The following is a 21,220-nucleotide window of genomic DNA, read 5'->3' as shown; positions in this document are numbered from 1 at the left end:
TCAGACCCTTGGATATGTCAAAGATTAGTAACAAAACTGATTTTGATGCATTATTAGTTTTTTTGTAGGTTCAGTTTTTCCAAAAGAATCACACTTGTAACATTCGTGGACGTTTTTGTCCCATTGACTTCCATTAAAACCACATTTTTTGATTGCAGGGCTATAACAGCATAAAAACATGCATTCTGCAATCTCAGTGGCTTCTTCTCTTCAGAAGAGGTCAAATTTGAAGATTTTACTGTCCATCACCAAATGGCGCCATTACCTAGTAACCAGGCCTATGGAAACAGAGCATATATTTCTAGGCTTTTTCAATGGGATTTTACATAGAGGATATGGATTTGTTCAGTTCTGGGTGTGTGTGCGCGTACAAACACACACACACACACCCACACGTGTCTGCATGAGCGTGTGGGTGTGTGTGTGTGTTTGTACGCACACACACACCCAGTACTGAACAAATCCATATCCTCTATGTAAAATCCCATTGAAAAAAGCCTAGAAATATATGCTCTGTTTCCATAGCCTGGTTACTAGGTAAATGGCGCCATCTGGTGATGGACAGTAAAATCTTCAAATTTGACCTCTTCTGAAGAGGAGAAGCCACTGAGATTGCAAATTTTGTATTTATTTTTTTACTTTTACAGCCCTGCAACTCCCTGCGATGAAAAATGTGGTTTCAATGGAAGTCAATGGCCTCTAGGGGGTGCAATTTTGGAAAAACTGAACCTACAAAAAAACTAATAATGCATCAAAATCAGTTTTGTTACTAATCTTTTGACATATCCAAGGGTCTGATATCACGTAAAAAATCGTTCACCTCCGATCATTTTTTATAGTGAAAATCAGCAATTTTCGGTCAGTTTTTTTCAAAAATCCAGCGCACGCTTCATTCAATAGCTAATAAAAATATTACAAACCAAAAAGAACATACAATATTTAGTATTTTTGGAAAGAACAGAAGTTGACTGAAAATGTGTAAAAAAAAATTTGAAAAAAATATTTATCTGACACATTTTTAGAGCAGTTGTTTATAGAGGACGTTTTTGTCCTCGAATGTCATAAGTGTGATTATTTTGGCAACTTTTGAATTATTGACCTTAGAAAAATTTTCAAACAAATTTTGGAACGTTACAAAAAAAAAAGCTTATTAGGAAAGAATCATGCCATTTCAAGTCATACAGTGAAAGTTATGGCCAAGAATTAAAGCAGAAGTAAGCGATCCGGTGGTTTTGGCTAACTTCCTGTCAGCAGATGGAGTTAGCAGTCCCCGCCCTAGTCCCTACGTCATCACATTCACACGCATCCCTTGGCTGCACACACAGAGAGGACCGTCCCTTTATGCCGTTCTCTCTCCTCATTGGATAAAGGTTGTAGGATACAAGGAAAGTTTTCTCCTCGGCTTACAGCAGAGCAGAGTGACTGACAGACCCGTGTTTCAGACCAAACACTCTATATAAGTGATTGCTGTCGGAAACTATTTAAGATTTATATTAACACAAACATTCCGCTTACTTCTGCTTTAATCAAAGTAATCAATTCAGACCTAATCCCAACACCACCCACCTGATCTTGACTTTGTTCAGCATGCTCTTGGCCTCCTCGTGGGTCACTCCTATCAGAGACTCTTTGTTAATGGCAATCAGCTGATCTCCGGGCCTCAGACGTCCATCCTGAACAACAAAGACACAGAGCCTTAACTCACAATGAAAATTAAACATGATTGGCGAGACACTTTTTTTCATGCACTGATCAATTTTGAGATTTAGGGCTATTTTTCAGAAAAATTGAAAGTAATGGTAGAAAATCCACATTAAGGTGGATGTTTTACTTCACTTTGTCTCTTTTGTCAGTAGATTTCTCCTAAATTCACTAAAGGTTAACATGCTACTGTGACATACTGTGCTGTGTCTCTCAGGTATCATTGTAAAGCTCTCTCTCTCCTGAACAATTATGTAGGCTCCAAAAACCAATCATTTACATTAACAATCTATGGAATTTTACAGTACAAGTCTTTAAAGGCCTTTTTGTCAGTGAGTTTTCCCTCAGACTCTGAGCTAGAAATCTCCACTTCAGCAGCACCTACAGACACCAAACCTTCCAGTTTTATTCCTGTCTATATTCTGAAGGTTTTTACAGAGGGGATTGATGATATATCATTCACAGCCTGATTTATACAATGTTTTGTTCCTAAAAACAGGGCAAAATTAGATTTTTTTTAGGGCTGGTGACAGTATTTTCTCATTTACAGAGTGATACAAAGAGATATCCAAAATCCGCTCTGTAAAAACTTCTGAGTCTTATATGTCAACAAAATAAAATGAGAATTTTGAAAGTAGCTTTATCCACTGTTCAGATTTCAGTTCTGGAAATGTATGCAAATTAGCACATTTCATCATATATTGCCTGATTTCCATATTTAAACATAAAATTAGACAAAACTTGTAATAAAAAAAATATTTGTCTTAATTTAAGTGATAAACTTGGGAAGTTTCATAGTGATACTGTATCTGTTATTTTAAAATGTTACCCTATTCACCTGTAGTGTCCCCCCTTAACCTTAAGGGGTTAAACAGGATTTCCGTAATCATAAATGTATGGACCACAGGGCATTGGTGCAGTACACTATGACATGTTTATGGGGGTATTGTGGCCATCTTTTCTCTCTAGGGGTTCCTGGCATTTGTTTGCCCCCTCCTGATGGTGCAACTCTGGCTTTGTTAATAACACCCCAGAAAATACTTCATCTGTCCAATCAAGTGTAAAAAGGAACATGTTGATGTTACAGTAAAGGAGGAAACATGAGGAAATGGTAATGAACCTTCAGCAGTGTCAGCAGGGGTCAAGCTCAGATCACTGCTCCTCAAGAGGAGACTGTCGCCCACTGATGACCTCCACAGGTGAATAACAGCCCCTGAGCATCATCCTCACTCATTTCTACACAAATCTCTCCTGCATGGTTTGTCACCTTAAAGCTGCTGCATAATCCTCCTGCTGACTCACAGACTCACACAGCATGGATGCTTGCCTGCTGCTTCCTATAGTCTATAACATAGGGGGATTAAGAGTTGAGTTTTGGGTGAAATGGACAAACTGCTTCTATAAGCGGAAGACTGAGGGTCAGTGTCAGCTGCTGTTGTAATAGAGCCAGGCATTAGTGTACAGTGAGGAGCGAGTCACAGAGACTTAATGACAGTATGGCAGTGCAGCTCTGCCCTGTGTCAAACACAGTTGCGTGTAGTCTCCTGCTATGAACCAGTCACCATCTGTTATTGAGGATTGAGTCTGTAAGTCAGTGAAAAATAAATGGGCCAAATGAAATCAACATGTCTGCTGCTGTAGCTCCATCCCTCAGACATTCCTCCAGCGCTGATGCTGGATTAATGCAGCTGGTAGAGAGACGGCTGGGAAATTTACAAATATATACAGTATATACACATATACATACATGAACTGTATATATATATGCAGACATTTTTATTACGTGAAGAGGGAATGGTGTGAGTATTTATTGTGTGTTCTGTTTATTTTGCCGCATTGAAAGTCCCATATACTGGAATATAAGGGTAGATGTCCATGTGTAGTGTGATTAGAAAGCAGCTCTAGGTTCTATATTATTACTGTGAAAGTATCAAAGCCTCAGTCCACAGAGAAATGCACACAGCCTGTGTTCAGACATCCATCACAACTTCTGTGATTATATTTGATAGTACATAGTGAGATAGACAGGAAAGGGGGAGGCAGAGAGAGGGGGAATGACATGCAGGAAAGGTCTGCCCGACGCGGGATTCGAACCGGAGACTGCGTTGAGGATTACTGTATTCCGTTATAGTTACAGTTTAAATCGGTGTATTCTGAATACAGTTACTTTCTTTTAAAAAAGACGGATTACTTGGATTACTTTAGCCTACCGCACTACACTGACTGTGCGAACGCTTGTTGCACTGTGGCAAAGTTCAAAAACAAAACCGACTTCAGCAGAGAAGTGAATTTAAGTACAGTTTTAGTGTTAGCCTACAGATTTAACAGTAGCTCCTGTCATTACTTTATTTTCAAAATATCATCATGTTGCTTTCCCTACTCACAAACAAAACCTGTTTTAAATGGTGTATTTTTTTCGAAGGTATTCTGCATAAGTATGAGAGGTTCAGAGGCTGTAGTCTGGACTGTAGAGCAGAGAGAACTGCTCAGTTTTAATATAGCCTAAGCCTACTAATTTAATGTGATTGGCGATTTAAAAAAGTCATTTAAATATGGCTGGATGATCAATAACAAATTTAAATGTGGTTCGACAAATTCAAACACATATTTATTAATGCTTTTTTTAAAGGAGCCACGGTAGCCTATAAGTTCATGTGTAAGATCATTCTCTAAACAAGCAAATCCAGTCTCCCAGTTAAAGGCGCTAAGGCAGGCGATTTTGAAGTAATCTAAAAGTAATCCAGAAAGTATTCAGAATACATTACTTTACTTGAGTAATCCAAATACATTACAGATTTACATTTTAGGACATTTAATCAGTAATCTGTAGAGGAATACATTTTAAAAGTAACCCTACCAACACTGCAAATAAACACCTGATACAGTTGTTTGCTCTCTCTTCTGAGGGAAATATGGTCCCATGATCTAGGCGTCAATTTTAAATGGTAGTTCAGCCATGTAGAGATCCCTGTCTATGTCAGATTCAGAATCAGGAAAACTTTAAAATCAATTTGAAGTTACTCATGAGGAGTTTTTATGCCAGTGACAGGCAGTGCCAGGTGCATACTGTTTTCAGATTGTCCACCCATCCTATTTCTATCCTTTTTTGTATTTCAACAACTAAAAACAATCTTACAAAATTAATATTATCATAGAGCTTTAAATGAGCTGCAGTGTTTTAGAAATTCTTTCAATCACACAATATATTACAAGGGTTAGGGTTTTATTATTTATAAGGTTCTCTCTCTAAGCAGACAAAATGACAAAAAGATTGTTTTAATTAAGAAGGTTAATAGACAATGTCTGATGGATTTAGTCTGTTTTCATTTGTCATTGTGAAGAGAGAGAGAGGGAATCTATACTGAACATGCTTCAAAAGGTACAAGCCACAGCAACACAGACCTCACCACAGGGATCAGAGGATATGTTCTCAGCCCCGGGCCACGCTGGTCTCAAGAACTCTCTGTGATCCACTCGCTACTATCTTGCAATGCAAATGCTGTACTTAGAAACAGCTTAATTCAAACGCACAAAATACAAGAGCATATTCCTTTCATGTGTCTCTCCCCTTCACTCTCCTCCTCTCCCTCCCTGTCACGTTGCCACGGTTGACAGTGAGTAGGCGGACAGAGAGGCGAGGAGGATGGGATTGTGGAGAGGGAAGCTGGAGGAGCTGGAGGAAAGGCAGCGCCGTGTGCAAACAGGACGGCTTGCTGGTGACTGTTGGAGCATCTTTATGTAGGAACATCATTCTGACTGCCCCTCTGTGAGAGGATAACAGGCTTTCACACCATGAGACAGAGAGTGGTCGTCTGTACTAAGGCTGACTTTAAAGACTACAAGTTTTTGTAGTTTTGGCTCACAATAATCACAGCCTGATGGAGCCTGAAAAACTTTCTACACGCTCCTACAGTGTTTCTTGTGTAGACTTCCTGCTACTGTTTCGTATGGCTCATTAAAGGGGAATTGCTGTTTTTTTTTACAATCTGGACCTTATTTCTAGCATAAAATATGATCATTTACTCACCCAGATAACTTTGGTGTCATTACAAGTCGTTCCGACAAAATAAGATCCAGCCGAGAGCCACGTATATCCATATAATGTGAGTCTACAGGGCAGCGGAATGCAGCTTCTAAATAACACATTATCTGCTGTGAAACTCATTCATTTCACCAATATTTAGTTATGATACGCTAGTGCTGTTCCCCTCTGAGTCCGGGGTTAGCTGTTATCAACATCCGGGGTCTGTAGGTTGACCTACTAACCTCTGACCTGGATGATGTCATCTCTGAGCGCTGCTCGGTTCATTCTGATAATAATCATTCCACTTCGGCATTTGGGTCCATTTTTAGGCTCCAGGTTGTGGAGAGGAAGCCTGTGGAAGCTAAACTTCGTCCAGCTGCTCATTTTGTTCTGGCAAGTCAGAAACACGCAGAAACGGACCGTAGCATTAGCAGTAGCAACAAGCCGCGCCGCATGGCGCTCAGAGATGACATCATCCAGGTCAGAGGTAAGTAGGTCAACCTACAGACCCCGGATGTTGATAACAGCTAACCCCGGACTCACATTATATGGATATACGCGGCTCTTGGCTGGAGCTAATTTCGTCGGAACGACTTGTAATGACACCAAAGTTATCTGGGTGAGTAAATTATTGTATTTTATGCTAGAAATAAGGTCCAGATTGTAAAAAACAGCAATTCCCCTTCCTCTTTAATATTCATGATGATATGTGACTACCACAATATACACTTCCTACACTGCATGTAGTTGACTGGGGCTGGACTGAAAGGAACTAGAATCACTACCTGGTTGATGTTGTATCCCTCTAACGTTGACCTTTGACCATTTATATATAAAATGACCCCTTTCCCCCCACAAAGCCAGTTTGCCTTCTGTGTGGACTGTGGACACACACACACACACACACACACACACACACACACACACACACACACACACACACACACACACACACACACACACACACACACACACACACACACACACACACACACACACACACACAGTAAACTGCTAGCCTCTGTGCAAATGCGTCAATGCGTCACATCTCATCTCATCCTTATGTTTAATTTGAAAGAGTTCCCTCAAGGAGTTACTGAGATGTCAGGTTCACAAGAATGGGACGGACATCAGCGCATAAATGACACGACAACTGAAATACACAATGCAATGAATCAGAGTTTTCCTTGAACAGGACAACAAAAAAGCCTGATCTGATCAGACGTGAGGGTTGAGGCTGCAGGTTCCACCACTTAATGCCTGTTTTTTCAGCAGAAACAGCTGATACCTGACACTCAGCCAGGCCGCAGAGCTCATCCATCATGCTTACCAGTAGCTTCCTGTCCGGATATACTCCTTTTCTTTTTTTCAACCCTCACATGCTTCAGTAGGCTCAGCACCAGGCTAGAGTGGCCACAGAACAAACAGCTGCTCTCAGGATAATAAACTGGACACTGTGATTTAATCTAACGTATGGTAATGTATACTTTTGTTTAAACTAATGCAACAAAAAGAACAAAACCAACAATAAACTGATCTTGTTTAGCTTATTTCTCCATGCACTGATCTCTATTGTCCAGGAGGTATTAAACTAAATCATGAACACACATATACAGTGTAGTTTAGTTTGATTCAACCCCCCACACACACTGTCCCACTCCCAGACATGTTCACTAGAGCATCAAATGTGGATTAAACTGCATCTGAAAATAGGATCCAAAAATGCTGGACCTCCGTATATAAGTGAGGTGTGCTAAAGAACATGGTCCTAATTAAAGGGACATTGTATAACTTCTCCTGTTATCTATTCACGAAAATCAATTATTTCGTTCAAAAGTCTGTTTTTCATTAATGAGTAATCCCCCCCATCAACAAACTGAAGTGTTCCTTTCAGCTCTGAATGAGCCGTTCATATCATCCATATCTACATGGAGCGGGTAAGCTCGGTGCTGGCTGCCATGTCGTGTCGCCATGTTTTTACGTTCAGTGGCAGCGTGACGGCAGGAAACCACGGAAACTCAGCGGAGACACCGGAGCTGTCGGCTCAGGTGGAGGTGGCGTCTGTGAAAAGTCACCGTGGTAACGCAGTGAGGAGGAATGGAGCGTTACACTGATGCTGCATTCACCTGCAGTCGGGCAGACAGCCGTCGGTAACAAACCAGATGTCATTTTAGTCACAGAAGTGGAGAGAAAGCCGGTAAAACATGGGTCAGGTAAACAATACGACATCACCATGACAACATATTGTCACGTGTATTGTTTTGCCTCGTGCTGACGGACCACTTGTTTACATAGAGGCTTGTTTATGCCGTTACGTGCAGCGGCTGTCGTCCGTCTGCTGTCTGCCCAATTTCACGTGAATGCAGCATGAAAAATACGATTGCGTTGCTTGCGATATACAACCGCAGCGCTAGATGGGAGTAATTCCTACACAATGTGCAAAGTAAATACTCAGTAAACTATAAACTCTAATGATGTCCTCAGTAGGAGTCTGAAAGCTGCACTTTAGACAGGGCCTGCCACTGCTCCTGTACTCCGTCCGTATCTAACAGCATGCAGGAGGGGACGGGGGGACGGGGGGTGGGGGGGTGGAGCAGCAGCAGGGTGATGCCCCCTGGCAGAGTCCTCGCTTGACGACTGACCTTCACACTTGGTGTAGTTTGTGTGTCCGGGGACTCTGGGATTTCTGACGCCAGCGCAACACAAACGCCAGCAGATACTGAAGCAGTGTTTAATATTCTTTAATCCAGCATGAACTCCTAAATATTCAACAGAGTTTAATGAGATGACAGGACTGTGTTTGCCACTTTATGCTAATTTCCTCCAGGCAGTCAAGGTGACTCCACAGATAACAGAGACTCTCTGTACATACTCTGTGTTTAGGAGAAACATAGAGGTCTGTTTACACCACCGCCGCACGTCTCCACCTTCACAGCAGAGTCCTGCAATGGGTCGGGTACTCGCGAGTACTATGGTAAACTACAGATAACTATCTTGCTCAGTATCTACTCTTTGCACCTCGTCTGCACCTGGATGACGGACCACAGCGTGTTTTTCCGCAGCATCATTTAACTGTTAGTTTTTATGGTATTCAACATTGTTGCTTTCATCCTTTGGAGAATCCCTCAACGAGAAAACTCCTCCAACTACTGTATTATCACCTTTACCTGGTATAATCCTACATAATGTTGTGGTTATTTTGGCAGATATTGTAGGCTACTTTGGTCATTTTTGCAGTAAATTTAGGATTGATCTTACTCTGTCAGACATTCATTCACATCAACTGTTTTTTTCTGTCCCAAGAACTTCAAAAGAAATTGGTAGACGTGCTTTCAAACACAAAGCTCCCTCTGACTGGAATAAGTTACCGCCATCCATTACTGTAGATCTGTCACCTCCTTCCATCTGTTCAAGACCTCACTAATGTCCTTGTTACAGACCCCCTGCTGTTGTTATTAGCTTTTTTATTTATTTATTTATTTTTAATTATTCTTTTTATTTTTTTTATTTTATTTTATTATTATTTTCCATTTATTTATTTTTATGTATCTTGTATTTGACCCTTGTGATGGGGTTAGGGGCTGATGGAGTTTGTGGAGGGATTTGGGAGCCGCTGTGCACACTTTAAATGTGTGTTTTGTGTTGTGTTCATGCTGTATTGTCTGATTGTTTCTCTGTATAGGACCCCTTGGAAGACGAGATGATACATCTCAAGGGGTTATCCCTCAATAAATTGAATTTAAAAATGTAAATAATGAAGATGAGAGAATACATTCTGTTGGGTCTTCTACCAAACAAACATGTTCCTTTACATCTGTAGAGTTTGATTCTGACTCTTTATATGTGGACCTTTGATCCTGACTTGTTTGTCTTGTGGTTATTTTACTTTTTGTCTTGGTCCCATTTTCCACCAGTGTGATTGCATCTTCGTCCTTTGCTGCTTCTCTCCTGATTAGTTTCCCTCATGTTTCAGTTTTGTCTCAATTTTGGGTTTTGAATTTGTAACTACGTCACTTTTTGTTATTAGAAGGCCACTTTACACTAATCCAATTTGTATGTGTGTGCATGTGGGTTCAGTTTTTTACCTAAAATGTGTGAGTGTCAAAATTTCTTGCACAATAACAACAAAAGCTGTAAGCTGTGTCAAACAGAGTCACGGTGGGACACAGTGATGATGTTGGTGCAGTATTAGCTTGATCATGTATCCTATGTGCCTATACTTATACTACTACTGGCTATTGGCACCAAGACAATCAAAAAAATAACTGCAAATAAAATGATAAGATTGGAAACATCTCCTCTTACTTTATCCTTTATCACCTCTGGTATCTGCAGCTTTTATGTGACTGTGTGTGTGAAGGTGCTCACCCGGTGACAGTCCCCTCCAGACAGAACCTCCTGGATGAAGACCGCGGGGCCCTCCGGCCGGTTGGAGCCTCCTCCGATGGTGATGCCTAGACTGCTGGAGCGCGTCACTGAGAGGAGCTGGATCACCCCTTCACCTGGATGACTGACACCATCAACATCTACTGTCAGTACCGTGCACAGTTTACATGATGACATTGGCTTATCACAGGTCTAACTGCATCAGCATATACACCAGTTACTAAATAAGCAGAAACTGCAGTGCAGATTTACTAGAGACATATTTGAGGTCTTTGACAAACTTTTTCAGTTCCATGTTGTGTTACTGGAGAGCGATGCCAAGTTTATACTGTACTGTATTTGTCTCACTTAACTGGGTCACTCACAGTGACAGTGTTAGTGCTGCACTGTTGGCCTCCTCTGAACAGGTAGCTGATGCAGTGTAAAGATTCATGCCAACATCTACTTTGCTACCAAGAGGATGCCAAATTCTGAATTCTGTATTTGTTTTTGTACATGTATTATGGCTACTAGAGATGTTATTGGTCCAGGACAGAGCAGTGTAATAATAACACTGTGTGTAAGTGTCCTTGTCTGACATTGAACTTGGAGAAGAAGAGAGCAGGAAACAATAACAACATGAATGAAAGCAGCAGGTAACCTACAGGTGCAGCTCATGGTACATGGTCCAGATCGGTTTCAGTTGTTCACATCATGTCAACAAAATGCCAACGTGTTGATGTCCTGAATGTTTGATTGACGTTTGATTGATGGATGACGGATCCAATATCATTGGCTGATGAATCGTGAGCAACGTGCCGCATAATTTGTGCGCCTCCATTATCCAATGTGAAAAAAAAATACCCGGGGCGGTGTGTGGCGTGGGGCGGTGAGTGACGTAGTGGTTAAAGCGGCCGCCCCATGTAGAGGCTATACAGTCCTCAACGCAGGCGTCCCCGGTTCGAGTCCCGCGTCGGGCAGACCTTTCCTGCATGTCATTCCCCCTCTCTCTGCCTCCCCCTTTCCTGTCTATCTCACTGTGCTATCAAATAAAGGCAAAAAAAGCCAAAAATTATACTTAAAAAAAAAAAAAAATACCCCACTTTCATCCCGGATTTACTCGAAAATAGAATTTTGCACAAAGTTTGGGCTACATCGTCTGATAGATGAGTGATACACTAATTTTAACTAATTGAGTGCCACGCTCCTTTCCAAAGTTTTAGTCAAGTGTACCGGCAATTTAGACCATTTTTTGACTTTTTATGTAGAGCCATAGTGTATTCTATATTATTGCCACCAACACATACTGTAGCTCAATTGAAAGGTTTAACTTTATGCTTCAAATGACCACAAACCGTTTGTTTCTACGTGCCTCCGTTCCTGAGAAAAGTCAAGCTAAACATGGCTGGGTTTCACCAAAATCCCTCCTTTTTTTCTAGAAAAGGAGATAGAGCGTCTTTTATGAAAGGTGCTCTGTTTGTGTCTGTCGCTCTTCTCACACTCGCATTTCTGGATCAAAGGGCTCGTATAAGATAAATATATACAACAATTGTTGTTCTATTCACAAAACCACCATCGGGGGCGGGGGGGCGCCACTAAACAACAATAACACAGACGCACCGCGCCGTGTCACAGCCTCTCGCCGCGGAACGTGAGGGTCTGTCGGCCACAGCGGCTCCGGAACACCGGTCCCACCGGTGGTCGCGGTCCTTCTGTGGTACGGGTCGGTGATGCCGGTCTGCTTTGGCCCAGAGACCATCAGATTTTACCGCGGGAGGACCTTGGGGGAGGACACGGTGTTGCTCCAGATGAAGACCGGGCGGGACTGTGGGCTGGGAGCTTCCTGTTTCAGCTCCGAGCTGCTGCAGCCTCGCGGGTGAGAGCGGAGCAGCTGCTGAGCAGCTGCGCTGCATCTGCGCTGCATCCACATGCAGAACCCCGTTTGCAAAAGCCGAGTTATGATAAAAACTTCTAGATCATGAGCTGTCATGTGACTTTGATCGTCATCTATTTCAGTTCTCCTCGTCGTAGAGTCCCCAAATTTACATATAATGTGTATTAAAGTGTCTATTTTCATAATTTAAAAAAAAAGCAAAAAACGAAAAATCTCGTTTTTGGCACTCAACGCATGGGAACGAAAAACGAGAAATTACGTGGTTGGCACTCAATGAGTTAAGACCCATAGTGGGATCAAAATCAATTTTCTTTTCTGAATACCTATAAATAAAATTCACCCCCATGCCTGTGTAACTGTCATGCAGGAGGAAATTAGCTGTAGACAGCAAAACTGTTTCTGTACCAGACTGTAAACATGGAGTCAAGGGGACTGACTCACTGAGCCAGACTCTAGTGGTCATTTGAGGAACTGCACTGTTTGACACTGGTTTAATTTTTTCTCAGAGGTTGATGCACACAGAAGACCAACAGAGGCTCATGTTAGCTAACCTTAGTTTGCAGATATTAGTATACTATCAACATGAGCTTGTTTAGGCTAGCCAACAGTTCATAACATGAGGTTGTTCACAACATTAGCAGCTGCAGTCATCACTGTTCAGGCTCTCGGACTATAACAATGAGTTTCACACCATGAGTCTGGCCTGACTGACTTTAACTTTGATTGTAGATGCACTTTATAATTCTGTTACTGCACGCCTATGCTTCAGCCGGCCACAGTGTCTGGGTTTTAGGATTATTTGAAATGTGTCGTCTCAGCTGGAAAGAGCCGTGAGGATGAAAATCCACACAAGTGGAGAGTTTGTAAATCTGTGCTTTGAGTGAGTATTTGCTGGATGAGACTTGTCGCAGCACCACTACAGGAGAGCAGTGTGCTGGTCGGTGGGTGAACTCTTACCTGAGGGAGCGCAGCATGGGCCCACTGTTGTTGTACATGTTCTGAGATCCTGCTGGGCTCAACAGCAAAGGACTCTGGGAGCGAGATGAGGAGCCGGATGATGTACTGTCCAGGTAGCGACCACCTTGGATTGTAAAACAGAACATGACACACAAAACAGTGTGAGTAGAGATGTGAGTGGAGGGATAGTTTAACATTTTGGTAAATTTGCCCATTACCATAATTCCTTTAATCATAGCAGTAAATTGATTACCTTTAATTGTCAGTGCAAGCTCTTTTTAGATCGGCGGGACAGAGACGTGAGCTGTTCCCCTCAAAACTTATCAAATACACAATCCAACAATGCCAAAGTGAAGACGTTATGACCTGCACATTAGCCACGCTATGAAATAATAATAATAATAATATGTGAAGAATACAATAAGAATAATGTATGTGAAGCAAACTCACTCGAAATCACTCCACCGAGCAGCTGTGTCTGGAATGTAGTTCCGGCTACGCGAAAACTACTCCGTCTCGTAACGTTCCATTATTATCTCACAGCGTGGTGAATGTGCAGGTCACAACTTGTCCACCAGAGTGTTTTGGAGTTGTTGGATTGTGTATTTGGTGAGTTTGATGAGGGAAAGGCGTAGTACTGTGCGCCTCATGTCTCTGTCCCACCGATCGAAAAACAGCTTGCAACACCAAAATGAACCTACTGCTATGACTATAGGGATTATGGCAATAGGCCAATTTGCCAAAATGTTGAAATATCACTTTTTAGGTAACTAATGGTTCACTGTCTTGTGTGTGTCAGCCCTAGGGCATACTGCTGTACACCACCCTCAGTGCCTTTTCTTGAGTCATACTACTGCTGACTGTGGATATGAGCTTGTATTATGCTGATTAAAAGGCATACAGGACAGGGAACATAAAGGAACCTCGAGGCCCCTGGTTTAAACCAAGACAACCTCGGACGCTCCCAGATGACGCAGTTATTCAATGAGTTATGGTGAGAAAACACAATGTGTTTTATAGGAGGTGACGTGTAGAGAATTAACATTTCAGACATTAAAATAGAGGCTCTCATCAGTTCCCTGCAGCTGCAGCAGCACAGAGCCTCTCCACTGGAAAACATGCATCGCCTTGTCAAATGTTTCTTAAGCCTGACTGACTCTAATACCCAACATGCTGACCAAACCAACTGCAGAGCTGCACACATATCCTCCAGACTTTTTTTTTTACCCACAGCTTCCACCCTGTCCTTAGAATCAAAGGTATCTCTGATTTTGTGTGTGTGTGTGTGTGGAGGGGGGGTCATGGATTCTTTCATAGAGGGAGTTGAAAAGGCTGAAAAAGAGCTGCAGCACCGTATTCCTGCTTCTGAGTGAACAGAGTGTAGCCTGTTTTCTTCACGATGATGATGATGATGATGATGATGATGAAGGTCATATCTGCAGAGAGCTGACTTTGAGTGTGTAAAGCTGACACATGCATACACACATTATACTTGTACTTGTGTTTGTGTGTACAGTGCCAGAGGCAGTACCTGTGGTGTAACATACTGCATCAGGAGGAGGGCCTTAAAGGGGAATTGCTGTTTACAATCTGGACCTTCTAGCATAAAATACGATCATTTACTCACCCAGATAACTTTGGTGTCATTACAAGTCGTTCCGATGAAATTAGATCCAGTCGAGAGCCGCGTATATCCATATAATGTGAGTCTACAGGGCAGCGGAATGCAGCCTCTAAATAACACATTATCCGCCGCGAAACTCGTTCAGTTCACCAATATTTTGTTATGATACGCTAGTGCTATTCCCCTCTGAGTCCGGGGTTAGCTGTTATCAACATCCGGGGTCTGTAGGTTGACCTACTAACCTCTGACCTGGATGATGTCATCTCTGAGCGCCGCGTGGCGCGGCTTGTTGCTACTGCTAATGCTATGGTTTGTTTCTGCGTGTTTCTGACTTGTCAGAACAAAATGAGCAGCTGGACGAAGTTCAGCTTCCACAGGCTTCCTCTCCACAACCTGGACTTACTAAAGCTCTGGCTAGTTGCACTAAAAATTGACTCGAACGCCGAAGTGGAATGATTATTATCAGAATGAGACGTGCAGTGCTCAGAGATGACATCATCCAGGTGAGAGGTTAGTAGGTCAACCTACAGACCCCGGATGTTGATAACAGCTAACCCCGGACTCAGAGGGGAATAGCACTAGCGTATCATAACAAAATATTGGTGAAATGAACGAGTTTCTCAGCAGATAATGTGTTATTTAGAGGCTGCATTCCGCTGCCCTGTAGACTCACATTATATGGATATACGCGGCTCTCGGCTGGAGCTAATTTCATCGGAACGACTTGTAATGACACCAAAGTTATCTGGGTGAGTAAATGATCGTATTTTATGCTAGAAATAATTGTAAAAAACGACACTTCCCCTTTAAATCCATGTCTCCTGACTCTGGACTTGGACTCTGATGTATCAACACCATCCAATGCTCAGAGCACACAAGACTGCCCATGTGCTGAAACTCAGTTTTTACAAATGTGTACCAGCTGGCTGCCTCCTTCCCGACTCAAACAGATGTTGGTAATTGTGTAATGGACGAGTGCATTGTCATAAGCCATTTTTAAAGGCTGACTTATTCCATTACCCTGCAGGCTTAGCCCTCTGTCAACCACAGGAAGCTGTTTGGCAGCAGCAGGATGTTCCTTGATGTCCCCCCGCATCATGCGTACACGTTTACAATCCCTAATTTTGTCATCCTGATTTCGTCATATTCTAACTTTATCGTACCGCACATGACAATTCTTGCAATCCTCTTGGCAGAGGATCAGTGCAACCGCCGAAAAATTTGCGATGCACTGTTTATAAGAACAGGATCGTGAGAGTCAGCCAACATTAAACCACAACTTGCAGAAATAATTATGAATATGTAATGTAGTGCACACAGGCTTGAGCAGTGGTATGCCTACCTTGCTGGATGGGAGAGTTGCGCGTTGATCCTGTGCTGCCATTGGACCCATATTTCTCCAGCAGCTCAGCAAACTCTCTCCTTTTCAAAGAAATAAAATGAGACATGTTCAGAATATTGTTGCACTAATGACATGGTCGTTTCTAACTGCTCTGATTTTATTTATTTATCTTTATTATTTATTTAAGGACAATGTGTGCTTGCATTGATCATTTACAAGAAAACAAAAAGATTGGCACACCAGATTTACACTGCCCCATCCAAACAGTGGAATGATGACTTCACCTCCTCACCTCACCTTAACAGAACTCCCTCTGCTAACAAACTTAATGAGACTTAGAACATTTCTAAACCATATAAACCATTTAAATAATATACAAACATCCAGAGACTTTGATTTTAATAACATAAAAATGTGTTTCGTATTTGATTTTTTCTTGTATCTTTATTCATGTTATGCAATGACCAAAGGTACTGTACATAAGAATTTCACTGTAATTACTTGTAATTATATGTGACAATAAAGTAAACTTAACTTAACTTAACTCATAGATAAGTTACTGTCTCATCTTGTTTGTCTTTTATGCAGTGAATGATTTGTCTCATATGACTTTTGTTTCTACCCTCTTTCACATCACAATTCTTTTCTTTCTAATTCTTTCAGTTTGATTTAGTTTAACAGTGGATTTTAGATTCAAGTTATAGACATAAAAAGAAAAAAGTTAAAAGTGACCGACCCCTCTATCAGATAAAAAGAGTAAATGTATAGTTATATTTCAGTATCTGGGTGGAGATGGGATGTCTGCCTCCTGTTTCTCCTGCTACAGTGTTACTGTATCATCCACACACAGCAGTGTGATTATGATCTGCTGTGGTTGGTGATTCGGATGTGGTGTTTCTAAGCAGATTAAGACGCGCGCTGACATTAGCTCCTCCATAAACAAGGACACAAATTGGTCTTCATCAGCTCAAAAACAGGCTACACGTGGTTCATAACCAATAGCAACAGGACATTGTGAGTGAGATATTGAGAGAAATCATAAACCATTGTTAATTTGAGAACATGCATTTTAAGTATAAAACATTACTTAATTGGACACATTTTTAAGTGAGATATTCTAGCTTTTTTGGTTGAAAAGAAAAACTGAACAGACCATATGATTTAGTTTCTGTTTTATAAATCCATATGAATTTGGCTTTCAGTTGCAAAAAAAAAAAGGATTGGCGAAAAAGCCAAAAAACAAGCCAAAAATCTATATATTTTTTAATTCTGACACCGAAAAAAAGTTTTTCCATTTTGATTTTAAAACAAACTGATTTATGTTTTTAAATTACAAAGGTGTTATGAATTTTCTGATGACCCTTTCACAGGCAGCTGCATCTAAGACATTTAAATTTGTGAGTATCTTCAACAAGCTAATGGACACAAGTGAAACGATGACATATTAAGCGTATAGCGTTAGTTCTGGCAGGCCATGACGTCAAGCTCTTAATCAGCAAAGCGTAACTGTCTTCACCTGTGCAGCTCAGCTGATGGCTCAGCTGACTCCCCGTGGCTGCTTCCTATTGGGGAACTGCATTCAGAGCGCGCTATTTAAACTGCTCTAGTCCGACGTCACCTCCCTTGCTGCTGCTGCCGGCTTTTTTGCAAGACGGGCTCCCGCATGAGGGAAGGATCGCCGCTCGTGTTCGTGCTCGCCCCGCTGCTCCCGATGTCGTCGCCCCCGTCCACGATGCGGACCCGCTGCGGCTGGCGCGGTGACGTGTCATGGGGCTTCAGCGAAGCTCTCGAGCGGAGGACGCCGTCTGCGACGACGGGGGAGGGGGGCTCATTTTCTCCGTCGGGGCTCTCACCTGGCAGGCGGGGCGGGGGGCGGCGTCACACACAGCTGTTCATTGACCGGCGACGGCTGATTCCGGGGCTGTGGAGTTTCTGTTTGCAGCGTTGCTGCCACGCGGTCGGAGCGTCACACAAGGAACGGTTTGCTTTATTCTTAATTTGTCTGTTGTCTGTAACAGCATCTATTGCACGTCTGTCCGTCCTGGGTGAGGGATCCCTCCTCTGTTGCTCACCCTGAGGTTTCTCCGATTTTTCCCTGTTAAAAGGGTTTTCCATGGAGTTTTTCCTCAGTCGATGTGAGGGTCTAAGGACAGAGGATGTTGTTATGATGGGATGTAAAGCCCTTTGAGACTAAAATTGCCTTGCCTTGCCTAATTTGCGCTGGGTTTCGACCTCCATAGCGATCATACAGAATCATATTTTGCATTGAATTATTCACCTATGCAGCTCCTTTCGTTGGTTTTGGGGGGGTTCTTTGTCCATTTCCTTTTTAAGGGGCTACATTTATTTCCAACTTAAATAGCCTCCTGACATCTCTTATTGCTAGAGGGTCAGGGATTTGCCGGCGTGGTCGTTTTGGGGGATTTTCTTTGCTACTGCGCCTGGCAATAGAGCCATCCTAGATGCTCAAAGCCATGAGCCTCTCATTGTAAATTGATTTAATATTCATTCATAGGCATGATTGGTTAGGTCTATATTATTATATTATCATATTGTTATTACTATATTATATTATCGTCGATATTATTAAGAGGCAGCGTGTGGCTTATTCCCTATTAAATCATATAAGAAAATTTATTCCATCCTAGATAGCTTCCTGGCTTCTCTTGTAACAGAGGTTCCAGGATTTGCCGGTGTGGTCGTTTTGGGGGATTTTCTTTGCTACTGCGCCTGGCAATAGAGCCATTCTAGATGCACAAAAAGCCATGAGCCTCTCATTGTAAATAATTGATTTAATATTATTATTGTTATTATTAATAATTATTATTGTTAATAATTATTATTATTGTTAAGAGGTAGCGTGTGGCTTATTTCCTATTAAATTTTATAGGCAAAAATTAATTCCATCCTAGATAGCCTCCTGGCATCTCTTAGCAGAGGTTCCAGGATTTGCCGGTGTGGTTGTTTTGGGGGGTTTTCTTTGCTGCTGCGCTCCCTGCTTATGCCGTTCATGATGGCTCGTGAAGGGCAGGAAGGTGCTCTTCCTGCCTCAGGCTTTCCACGCAAGCGCGTGGAAGAGCAGGGGGTCCCAGAACAGTACCATACCGCCAAATTAAACTGTGCAAGTAAATAAATATTATTTTGACATAGTGGTCCTGACAGAAATTAAGCGTATAGCGTTAGTTCTGGCAGGCCATGACGTCAAGCTCTTAATCAGCAAAGCGTAACTGTCTTCACCTGTGCAGCTCAGCTGATGGCTCAGCTGACTCCCCGTGGCTGCTTCCTATTGGGGAACTGCATTCAGAGCGCGCTATTTAAACTGCTCTAGTCCGACGTCACCTCCCTTGCTGCTGCTGCTGCTGCCGGCTTTTTTGCAACCCACCTCCACCCCAGCTCCTCCTGTCATTGTATCTTGTGGTTGCTCTGCTCTGTCTGGGTTTTCTTTGCTGCTGCGCTCCCTGCTTATGCCGTTCATGATGGCTCGTGAAGGGCAGGAAGGTGCTCTTCCTGCCTCAGGCTTTCCACGCAAGCGCGTGGAAGAGCAGGGGGTCCCAGAACAGTACCATACCGCCAAATTAAACTGTGCAAGTAAATAAATATTATTTTGACATAGTGGTCCTGACAGAAAGACAGTTTGTAGAATTACAGTGGAATAAAATGATGGTTGTACAACTGGAAACCCTGTCAGGAAACCGTCAATTAAGATGTAACATCTGTCACTGTGGCAGATATACCGAGGGAAACTTTGAACTGACAACACGAAGATCCCTTGTTGTCGTGTGCAGTCATGAATGTTGTTGTTTTCTGTCTGTGTGCTCTGTGATGTCATCCTGCTCTGATATTCTCCAAGGCTCTTACAGCTGGTGAGCTAGTTTTTACTTGTTTTAACAGACAGGCAGACAGACATAACCCCTCCTGCCGTCGTCCACCCCCCCACCCTCCAGTTCATCTGCTCTGGGCTGCGGGGTAGTTAATACACGGAGCACAGATTAACACACACGCTCATCTCGTCAGGAGCGCTGCCCTAGGTTAAGCTCTTTCCCCTCCCCAAGTCTGCTGTCACTGCGCCGCATGCAGCACAATGGCAGCGAGGGTGGGCTCAGGATACCTCAGCATTCACACTGTTCTGACACAACTATACATGAGAGGAATATTCACCAATTGAAATGACACAACACGGATTGTCTGGAATATATGTTTCAAATGACTATACAATTTGATGTCAGCTCAATGTATTTTTGTACCATGGCATTACATTCGGAGGAATTTAAGAGTTGGTGGTCAAAATGGATCAGATATATAAGATCACGGAGACCTGAAAGTACCTCCATTACATGGCTTGAAGTACCAGTTTATTAATCTTGATGGAAAAATTTGTAAATGTGACTTCCTTTGTTCAAATGTTCCTATTTTATACATTGTCAAATGAAAGGGAGAGTAATAGCTTGGAGAATATGTTAGCACAATTGTCCAAATACATGTTTTTGTTTAGCTCTGTATGTGTGTAATGGTGCTGAAATGACTTTCTATGTTTCTCCCTGATAAAAAAAAAAAGAAAAAAAAAGAAATGACACTACATGTGTTCATACTGGGATCTGCCCAGTAATCCCAGTCTGTTCACATCACGGTCACTGGCTCTGACTTCAGGCCTCCTCTGTAACAGCTGAGGTGGAAATCCTGTCTGTGCCTTCTCGCTGAGGATTTACAGGTGTGAGACGACCTGCTCATTTAAAATGCAGATCCACCACCATCATTGTCAACTTACTGTTACAGCTTGATGTTGTCTAAAGTGGATTTAAAAGGGGAGACGGGGCCTGATGTTGACAGCTGGCTCTGACCTGGTTTCCACCCAGACTGGTTGTGGTGCGATTAGAAAGCTGAACACTGATATTATGAGCCTCTGGCATCAGTCAGGCAAGCTTCTCAATGGTATTTACTGGTTATCAAAGCTATTTGTCCTGGATTCCTTATGGAAGACCAGTTGCACCAACTAAGCCTATGTCTATGTTTGTAAGCCTTGTCTAAAAATTTGACTCAGTCTTTGTAAAAAAAGACCACGAAAAAAAGCACCAACCACGCTTAAAGGGACAGTATGTAGCTTATTTGGCTTTTTATTAGCAAAAATCAATTATTGCTTTCATAGATACTTATTTACCGAAGTCTAATCACAACCGCATACAAATGAAAGCTGTCTCGTAGCTTAGAATAAGTTGTTTACAAATACATAGGTGGTAGGAGCACCCACCGGAGGCTGTCAACAACTCCGTCTCGTAATGTTCAGTTATTATCTCATAGCGTGGTGAATGTGCAGGT

The 21,220-nt window shown here is 42.3% G+C and overlaps 1 protein-coding gene across 1 annotated transcript in view; it reads right to left on the bottom strand.

Annotated features, from left to right (window-relative positions):
• The window catches only part of LOC310989744 (syntaxin-binding protein 4), a gene marked incomplete at both ends in the record, with an annotated part of 88,904 nt that overhangs the window by 17,851 nt on the left and 49,833 nt on the right, over positions 1-21,220 (bottom strand). The window contains 4 exons of the mRNA XM_083976890.1: positions 1,567-1,673; positions 10,094-10,235; positions 12,942-13,065; positions 15,908-15,987. Coding sequence (XP_083833016.1) covers positions 1,567-1,673; positions 10,094-10,235; positions 12,942-13,065; positions 15,908-15,987 — 453 coding nt within the window. The remainder of the gene's footprint in view (positions 1-1,566; positions 1,674-10,093; positions 10,236-12,941; positions 13,066-15,907; positions 15,988-21,220) is intronic.

Source organism: Trachurus trachurus (assembly GCF_905171665.1).
Source record: "Trachurus trachurus genome assembly, chromosome: 8".
Taxonomy (NCBI): Eukaryota; Metazoa; Chordata; class Actinopteri; order Carangiformes; family Carangidae; genus Trachurus; species Trachurus trachurus.
Note: the sequence above shows the minus strand (reverse complement) of the source record. Positions and strands in the feature narration are given on the sequence as shown.